Genomic DNA, 9,567 nt, shown 5'->3' with positions numbered 1-9,567 from the left:
TAGTTTAGTTTAAATACTTAGTAATAAAAACTACTAATAAATTAAAGACTTTTAATCACAGGAAATATATATAAAGAAACTAGTTTAGTTTTAATACGTAATAATTTATATTACTTATAAATAGAATAATAAATATGTTTTATAGAGACTTTAAAACATTTATAAAGAAAGTACTTTAGTTTCTATAATTAATAATACTAATAAATAAAAGACTTTAAATCGCAGGAAAAATGTATAAAGAAACTGGTTTAGTTAGAAAAGTTTCCAGATCTTTCCACGGTTTCATGTGATCTCTATTTGTTAGCCACATTGGCTTAGCCTGGTGTAAGCTGGTTGCTGCTGGAGCTTCCCGTGGTTAAAGGTTTAAACAACACTTGTCTTTGAGTTGAAGAGTTGAAGTTACACTCCAGTTGTGTCCAGCTGTGTTTTAGTGAAGCTAGCTCTGTTAGCAGCGCAGGCTAAGCTAACGTTAGCTTAATACACCGTTAGCCACAGTTTGCAGTGTTCAAATTGGAAATGGCGTCAGCGAGGAAACAGGTGAGGAGGAAGCAGGTGGAGGAGAAATGTGACAAAGTTTTCGACTTCACTGAGGAAAAGAAGAAAGAGATGAGTGGATCAGAAGATGAAGTGATAGAAGGTGAGTGAAGATGGAGATACAACTTTTTATTGAAGTAACACCACATTAAACCACAGTTTCCATTTTCTAAGATCAAACTCCCACAGTGGACAAAGTACCAAAGAAACGAGCTGCGTCTGATGTGGAGGAGGCTTCATGTGCTGTCGGGTACTTATGTACACACTCTTCTACTACTACTTCATCAAATACTGTGACATATACACACTCTACTACTACTACTTCATCAAATACTGTGACATATATACACACTCTACTACTACTACATCAAATACTGTTAAATATACACACTACTACTACTACTTCATTTAGATACTGTGAAATAAACACACACACACTCTACTTCATTTTGATACTTTGAAATGTACACACTCTACTACTACTAGTACTACATTTAAATACTCTGACATATATACAAACTCTACTACTACTACTTCATCAAATACTGTGACATATAACACTCTACTTCATTTAGATACTGTGACATATACCACTTCTTCATTTAGATACTGTGAAATATACACACTACTACTTCATTTAGATAATGTGAAATAGACACACTCTACTACTAGACAGTGTGACATACACACTCTACTTCATTTTGATACTGTGAAATGTACACACTCTACTACTACTACTACTACTAATACATTTAAATACTGTGACCTACACACTCTACTTCATTTATAAACACTCTACTTCCATTACTATATATAGATACTGTGAAATATACACACTACCTCATTTAGATACTGTGAAATATACACAATCTAACAGCACTACTTCATTTAGATAATGTTATATATACACACTCTACTATCAATACTTAATTTAGATACTATGAAACATTCTCACATATTTTACTCTGCGATTACTCTACTATTACTACTGTTTTCCCAGTAGCGTAGTACTTAACAGAGTAACTTTGTTTCCACAGAAACGAGGTCCAGACGATGCTGGAGAAGTTCGGAGGTTTGCAGCTTTTCTTTTCTCTGTCAGCAGCAGTTCTCTTGTATTGAGAAGTGAAAACATGCAGATCTGTTCTGCAAAAAGTGAAAGTCTAATGCAGTGAAGTTTGATCTGCCTCCAGCTGACATCAGCAAGGTGATGCAGGCCAAGAAGAAACGTCTGGAGTGTCTGACAAAGAGCTACATGAAGGGAAGTCAACACAAACTGGAGCAACTGTGGAGCAACTATCACGGCCAGAGGTTGGACTTTCTGCTGCCAGTTCTTTCTGTCGGACGTCCTCCACACATATGTGCTTTCGTTGTTATTTCATAACATTTCATCCCTTTGGAAAATTTATACGGATGTTCACGTCATGTATTGTGTGTCTGCAGGCAGAAGATGAGCCAGCAGTACTCGCAGCAGGTTTCCACCGCGCTGCAGCAGTGGGAGACTGAAGCCCAGCGAGCTGAGGAGCAGGAGGAGAAGCTCAACGTCAGTTCGACTTTCTTGGTTGATTGGTTAGACAAGGTCACAGGTTTGATGCTCTGTGACCACTAGTTCTATTTTGTATTTATTTTTATACCACTTCAGAAAACGCTTCACGTATAAATATATTTATATAGATTAGGTATACACATCCCAAATACACGTATACATTCAGTGGGGTCCCAACGTCCAACGCCTTGTTGTCAGAAAACTCTGTTCGTATGCTAGTCAACCAGAAGAGAACTTATTCATTTAGCAACTTGCAAAACTGCTCCCTGTAAGTTCTTGTAAAATGACATGAGACAAGGATTAGAATTATGATGTGTGTGTCTGTATTCATGATGTGCACAGTAAAAAGTCATGAATCATGACTTTTTAACACTGTTGTTGTAGTGGAATAATGTTAAATTTAACAGCAAGTGTGTTTTTTTTAATACAACATTTAATGCCACGACTAAAGTACTGACCTGTTGTCTAGATGTTCTGTAAGTGCAGAACATGTTCGTGATGAACTCTCCTCTCTGCAGAATCTGTTCCGACAGCAGCAGAAGATCCTGCAGCAGGCCCGGGTCGTGCAGAACCAGAAGCTGAAGACGGTCAGAGAGCTGTACGAGCAGTTTGTGAAGGTGAAGCTGTTTGAACTGACGTGGATGTTGAATGTGTTCATGTTGGTTGTTGTTCTCCACTGACACCCACAGAACGCCTCCAGAAAAGATTCCTGCTTTTAGTCTGGTACCATCTGGCCGGAGGGACAGAAGTAGAATTAAATGTCAAGTTAAAATTCAACTTGAAAATGATATGATGATATGATTTTCTAGGTTGCAGTAGGTAGTCATGTTTCTTAAGCGCGCGTGTGTGTGTGTGTGTGTGTGTGTGTGTGTGTGTGTGTGTGTGTGTGTGTGTGTGTGTGTGTGTGTGTGTGTGTGTGTGTGTGTGTGTGTGTGTGTGTGTGTGTGTGTGTGTGTGTGTGTGTGTGTGTGTGATGTGATGTGAAATAATGTCCCATGTGCTGTGGTAATAAAAAAACAAGACAAATTATTCATTTTAAATTGCCTAATGCATTTATCTTCTGCTTATCCAGATCCAGGCCGTGTTCACTGATTTATTTACCACATTATTAGTAGTTATGTTAATACTGCAGAGAAGTGATGATTAAAAACGTAAAGTAAAAGTAAATGTGAGGTATGAGAACTACTAGTACGGGGCGTTCCCACTGGTTTTAACATGGTTGAAGTGAAGTCGTCTGTTTGCTCCAGAACATGGAGGACATGGAGAAGAGCCACGACAGCTTCCTGCAGGGAGCTCAACAGGAGCTGAGGAAGGAGATGGCCACCCTGCAGAAGAAGATCCTCATGGACACAGTGAGTCAGAGTTGATTGACAGACGGCAGTTTGATGTGCGTTAAAGTAGCAACATTGCCATCCACATGTTAACACTTCAAATTGAATCTAACATTTTATAAAAAGATAATAACAATTAAGCTGTTGAATGTTAACTTTCAATATGTTTATGTAAAAAGAATCAGAGTCAAGTTGTTTTCAGACATGAGCTCCAGGTAAAATCTCCAGAGTTTCTCCAGAGTTAGTGTTTCACACCTGAACAACACAGCAGCAGGTTCTCTGCACACACTCGTTCACAACAGCATCAAATCCTCCTCGTTCTTCAGGTGAGAGGTGGAGCAGCCGGGTGCAGCAGACAGAGACAGGAAGTGATGTTTGAACTCTGCTGCGTAGATCACGTGATCATGTTTACATCACTTTACACCGTCATCAGCTCTTATCACCACAGACTCTTCACATCTTCATCTGTGTCTTCTACGAGCGTGTCACCAGTTATCCACCAAAGATATTTGTTTTCTTTTAGTTTCTTAATGTTTGTCTCTGTCACATGTTAGAAGCTCATCACACTTCTCCTGGATTTATACTTTATAAAGGAGTTCAGGGGGAGAAAGTCCTCAGAGATCCAGAGGCTCACACTCAGACACTTGCGTTCACACATGCACGTCCTCTGGAGAAAATGCGGAGGATCCCTGGAGTTCAGTGCTTGTCTGAATCAGCTTTAAACTGGGATATTGGTTTAATATTGGATCTTTTTATTATTTACAAAAAGTCTAAACTCACAGAAAATAACTAAATTTTAATAGTTCAGCTTTTCCACTATTGTGAAATAAAGCTACAGCACAACATACATTAAACACAAAAAAATATTAAACATACAACTGCAGTAACAATAAAAGACTTACCAACTAAAATGGGTGAAACCCATAAAATATATCAGATGTTTCTTACGTCACGCCTTTATTCTTTAGTTATAATAATAATACAAAATTGTGCGTCTTCAACTTGTCCTTAATTGTGTTATTGATGTGTTTCCACAGCAACAGCAGGAGATGGCCACCGTCCGCAAGTCGCTGCAGTCCATGTTGTTCTAACCCACTGTTACCATAGCGACAGAGCTTATTCTTCGTTTTGCAGAGTTGCCATGGTTACAGGCATCGTATAAACTTAATTTCGTTCCTGTTCATATCGGGACGTTGTCCTCCGTTTTGTTTAAGGAATACTTTGTGATTTCAATGAAAGAGTAAAAATGAATAAACACGGTTGTTTCTGTGAAATCCATTTCATTCACCAGACTTTGTGTACAGGTTCATTCACAGTCTGTAATCTACATATATCATAATATATAATCTACATCCTGCATCAGGATGTTAGCTTGATGAGATTGATATTTAAATGAGTTCCAGTGCAGTAAAGAAGAGAGGGACTTCCTTCTATCTGACTCAAACTGATCAACTCTGAACTGAAGCTCTTTACTTTGACTCAGAGGTTTTATACTGGATGATTTGAAGGGCTCATCATCATTTTCATTCAAACACTTCTGTGTTGTGGCTTAAGATGAGTAACACACGGCTGTTTATCCACTGTTATGTTACTGCTGCATCTTTAAAACTGGCACTAATAATATAACAGAAGATACTTTGATCTTGTAGTGTTGTGTTTACACCAGTTTCATTGCCTTCAGTGAGATGTGGCTGAATGATTCTGGCATTATTGAGCTTTTGTATAACATCTTCTGCTCTTAATCTTTATGTTCAACAAAGTTTCACAGAAACAAACAAACTGCAGCAGAGTGGATGTAATGAGTTATTTATTGTTATGATATCATGTTTAGTGACACGTAATCCAACACAACAGAACAATGAATACACATCAGACACATGGGCCGACCGCCTTGTGTCTCGGTCCGCCTCGTCCTGAAGCGGCTTTACCTCAGCCGGCCGCCCAGCTTACCCTTGCCACGACCTTTGGCACTGAAATGGAACAGCAGAGGAAACCATTCAGCAGTGAAACCAAGGAGCTGATCAATAGGTTGTGTTTTGGCTCAAAATAGTTTAGTTAAAAACAGACACAAATGGCTTTAAACATATTGTCTCTATAAGTGCTTTTACATTATGATGGTACAAAATTTGCAAAATCCGTCTCAGTTTTCTCCAGTTATGATCAAATAGAAAATATAAAAATACTAAGTTGTTTTATAGGACGTTTCCACGCACATTTGTCTTGAGATAAAAAAATATATTTATCTGCTTCATAGGCACGAATATATTTCACAGATAAGTTAAAACGTTTCTCTGGGACAGTTTTTTAAATGTATTTTTCACTTAGGTTTATCACTTACAACCTGTTCCAGTCTGATCAACAAAACTGCTTAAATGAACCAGATTACACAATATAAATTCACTACAGTATGCAATGAATAAACTCAGAGGTTTGTGGCTGAGAGTCTGCGAAATAAAGAACTTTAAACTGTAACCGATTTCATGACTGAAACCAGACAAAATGTGTGAAGGTCTAACTATATATTGATGTTTATTTAAATATTTATTCTCTACAAACAGAAGAAAAGATTTATTTGGACAAGTAAGAAAATCAAAACAGACACAAGTCCAGTATCTATAGTCGGGATGTAAATCCACTGTATTGAGGGGTTTCTGTTCTTACCTCTGGTGATCCTGGACTCGAGCAAGAAGCTGGTTAATCTGGAAGGACACAAACCTTGTTAAGCAACAACGAAACACACTTACGATACCTGACATGTCCAGTAGAGGCTGCTAACATCACTCTAGAAACTAGAATGCACCAAATGCATGGTGTAACTTGGAGGACCAGCTTTAATTTAGGGTTCTGATCCCATTTTTTCCCTCAGAGATACTACATCACAAATAAGACAATGGAACAATCATTAATGATTGACTCTAACTAAGGATAAGACGGCCTCACACTGAGGTATTTCCTTCAATAATCCCTTAACACATTTAAAATGGACAGGCTCTTTCAGGTTCTGTGTTTGAGTTCTATCGTAATACCTTGTTTTAACTTAAGTGACATCATTGCATTATAAAAGAAATAACTCACATCATATTTCTGTCTTTTGAGTTTCTCACTGAGGTCAAACTTCTCAGCTTCCAGACCCATCAGCCACTGCCACAGCTCATTGGCCTTCTCCCTGATGATGAAATGTAAAACGTATTCAATCGAGCTTCGGGTTTATCCAACATCTAGCATGAACCAGCTCTATGCAGAGGTCTGTCTTACTTGAGTTTATCTTCGTTCAGATGATCAATGTTGAAAGTCTTCCTGCGGTCAGCCAGGATCTTCTTCTTCTTCTCCCTCTCAGTTTGCTTCTTGCCTCCTTTTCTGGTGTCAGTCTGTATTTAGTCAAACACTCAAGTCAATCTGAATGCAACAATAATATTTATCCTGTTTTTCAATCATCTTTTTCCAACTAGGGATTGATGAGTTAAAAGTGGAAACAGAATTAAAACTGGTGCACGTCAGGGGCGGAGCTAGAGGGAGGGGGGGGGGGGGGGGGTTACAGTGAAATAAATAATATTAATGGATAGTCTTCTGTCTGATATAATGAATAACTATTTTACCAGCTATTGCAACAGTCTAGAATTATCTCCCCTGTGATTGTTTATTACAATACAATATATCCTAGCTGTTACTGTATTATTATCTACACCAAGGAGATAATGTTTTCATTCTGTCAGCCGGTCAGCTAGTTAGGTAGTTATTTAGTTATTTAAATAGTTAGTTAGTTGGCAGAATTACCAATTATCAAATAATCAGGCACATTTATTGAACTGATATTTATGAGTGTGTGCAATGAAGTGCTTGATGGGATTTAAGGGGATTGTGAAGATTTGAGCATCATTAACATGTTTTAGTTGAAAACAAAGAAGATATTTTCCATATCTGTTGGGTAATTTAACATTTTCCAAACAAATAAAGTTATTAAAATCCGGAGGAGTAAAAAGTACAATGTTTGCCTCTCAAACGTAGTATACAGGAGCATAAAATGGGAACACTCAAATTCGACTTGTACTTATTCATACCATTGTACTATTTACATGTTTGTAGCCTTTGTCCAGTAGTAATTAATTGAGTCTAGCCACAGCACCATTTCTTGAGTTGGATTATTAGGTTTCATATTTGAAAAGTAGAGGTCATGAAAAGCTGAATGACCTTTTGTCCAGCACTGTACTGCTGGGTCATGTTGGAGAGAGCCTTCTTCTTCTTGGCGTCATCACCCAGCTTCTTACGCTGGTCCTCCATCTCCCTACGTTCCTTCTCCTCCTGTGAACCAGCACAGAGGAAACGTGATGTGTGGTTTGATCATCTGGAGCTGGAGGTTATGAATGAATATGCACTGGGATCTCACCAGAAGTCTGGCCTGCCTCTCCTTCTCTCTCTCTGCCCTGACCCTCTGCTGCTCTGCTCTCTCTGCACGACGCTTCTCCTAAAACACACACACACACACACGCACACACCGTCAGTGTCCACATAGTCACAGTGGTTTTTGGACCAAACAGGTGACACACTCACGATTCTGTTCACGAGGGCGATGAGCTCCTCCTCCTCTTTCTTCCTCTGGATGAAGTGAGCCTCGATGAGAGACTGCAGCTCAGACAGATCCTTATCCAGACGCTTCCTGTGGATGTCCTGATATCAAACCCACATCAGAGACGGTCACATTGTGTGTGTGTGTGTGTGTGTGTGTGTGTGTGTGTGTGTGTGTGCGTGTGTGTGTGTGTGTGTGTGTTTGTGTGTGTGTGTGTTGTTTGTAAGATAACATTTCTGTCAAAAAGCAGAAGTTCAATAAGATCAACTCACATCAAAATCCACTTTATCCCCATCAGGGATCTTTGGGGCGGATACATTTGTCATAAACCTGCAATGGTGAACAGGACATTATTGTTTTATCTGCATTAAGGGATGTTTCTCCTTTCTTAGCACAAGCAGATCAGGGATTCTTACTTAGGCTTCGGCTTCGACTCATCTGGGACAAAGAAAAGAAAGTAGAAGCCATTATGAATTAAGTGACGAGTGGAAGAAGTAATTCATAAACTTAATAAATGAAAAGCTTTGAAGACGTTCTTCTCACCTGTCACCTCCTCCTGTGCTGTTGATCAGAAGCATGAATAATTAGGAAAAGGGTGTGGAAAGAATGTGCCATAAAAACAAGCAAGTTTGAATTGTCTTACCTTCCTCCTCCCTTCAGCGGGGACAGAACAGTAGTGTTGACAAAAGAGGAAACAATTTTGATTATTTAATATGATGCATTTACCCAATAAAGAAAATGAACATAAATGGACAAATACTGCTTGTGAATGTAAAAATTGTTATGACATACTCCTCCCTTCAGCAGTAACAGAACGGTAGTGTTGGCAAAAGAAAGAATAAACAGTTGATCAGCTTTTATCATGATGTGTTAACTTAATAAATGGTATAAATTATTTTACGTACTGCACTTCCTCCTCCAGGACTTCTTCTGTGTCAGACATCTTGTTATGGATGAGCTCAGCAAGATGGATCCGGCCTGTTGGTTATTTTTAGATGGCAAAACATTTGTGATCATTAAACAACGCAGAGCACGTCACGACTGAGAGTTCTCACAGTTTACAGCGAGTGTCAGTACTGAGCTGAACGGCTGCACTCACTCTGGCAGTAGAAGAAGAAGTTATATTGTGTTTTACAGCAGCAGCAACAGGTGCAAGTTCATGAGCACCATGAATCCTTCACTTTACAAGTATTGCATTCAACAACTACAGCAGCTAAATAAGGAAATTACAAACTGTATGGTGTGTTTGAATGTTTCGCAGGTGCTATAAGCGCTTTTGTAATGTAAATAGGTCATTTAAGAGAATTTGTATCACATTAAAAGTTGAATTTTCTCTATGAAATAATAATAATTCAGTCACATTTGGTTTGGCTCAAACAAACGTTTTGCAGCAAGAAAAGACTGAACCATGAAGGTGAAATCATTTTCTTTTTCATCCTGAACGTGTTTTTTTCCATGTATCTGAACACAGGTAATTATCAAAAATTACAAAATTAGTTTAACTCTTTTATTCCGTAAACAGCAACTTAAGGAGCAGGACATATTCTATGCAAATGCATCACAAGATCTAATGACTTCAAAGTAAGAGCGCGTCC

At 38.5% G+C, this 9,567-nt stretch overlaps 2 protein-coding genes across 3 annotated transcripts; one reads left to right on the top strand and one right to left on the bottom strand.

Annotated features, from left to right (window-relative positions):
- The first annotated feature begins 186 nt into the window (after positions 1 to 186).
- Positions 187 to 4,604, top strand: sycp3 (synaptonemal complex protein 3). Its single transcript, XM_053427926.1, has 8 exons — positions 187 to 637; positions 709 to 784; positions 1,572 to 1,606; positions 1,725 to 1,842; positions 1,975 to 2,074; positions 2,596 to 2,694; positions 3,325 to 3,429; positions 4,446 to 4,604. The coding sequence occupies exons 1-8, from the start codon at positions 517 to 519 to the stop codon at positions 4,497 to 4,499; spliced, it is 708 nt and encodes a 235-aa protein (XP_053283901.1). The 5' UTR covers positions 187 to 516; the 3' UTR covers positions 4,500 to 4,604.
- A 792-nt stretch (positions 4,605 to 5,396) lies between these two features.
- Positions 5,397 to 8,529, bottom strand: tnnt2d (troponin T2d, cardiac). Of its 2 annotated transcripts, XM_053427928.1 has the most exons (9): positions 8,516 to 8,529; positions 8,389 to 8,410; positions 8,245 to 8,302; positions 7,957 to 8,073; positions 7,793 to 7,870; positions 7,597 to 7,707; positions 6,664 to 6,776; positions 6,484 to 6,574; positions 5,397 to 6,107 (listed from the first exon to the last, which is right to left on the bottom strand). In XM_053427928.1, exons 3-9 carry the CDS (start codon positions 8,296 to 8,298, stop codon positions 6,066 to 6,068), a joined length of 606 nt encoding a protein of 201 aa, XP_053283903.1. In that variant the 5' UTR covers positions 8,299 to 8,302; positions 8,389 to 8,410; positions 8,516 to 8,529; the 3' UTR covers positions 5,397 to 6,065. The 2 variants fall into 2 exon arrangements, with proteins under 2 accessions (XP_053283903.1, XP_053283902.1); XM_053427927.1 differs by lacking the exon at positions 5,397 to 6,107 and having other exon boundaries at positions 6,121 to 6,574.
- Between the last annotated feature and the right edge of the window lie 1,038 nt (positions 8,530 to 9,567).

Source organism: Pleuronectes platessa, chromosome 7 (assembly GCF_947347685.1).
Source record: "Pleuronectes platessa chromosome 7, fPlePla1.1, whole genome shotgun sequence".
NCBI classification, from domain to species: Eukaryota; Metazoa; Chordata; class Actinopteri; order Pleuronectiformes; family Pleuronectidae; genus Pleuronectes; species Pleuronectes platessa.
Note: the sequence above shows the minus strand (reverse complement) of the source record. Positions and strands in the feature narration are given on the sequence as shown.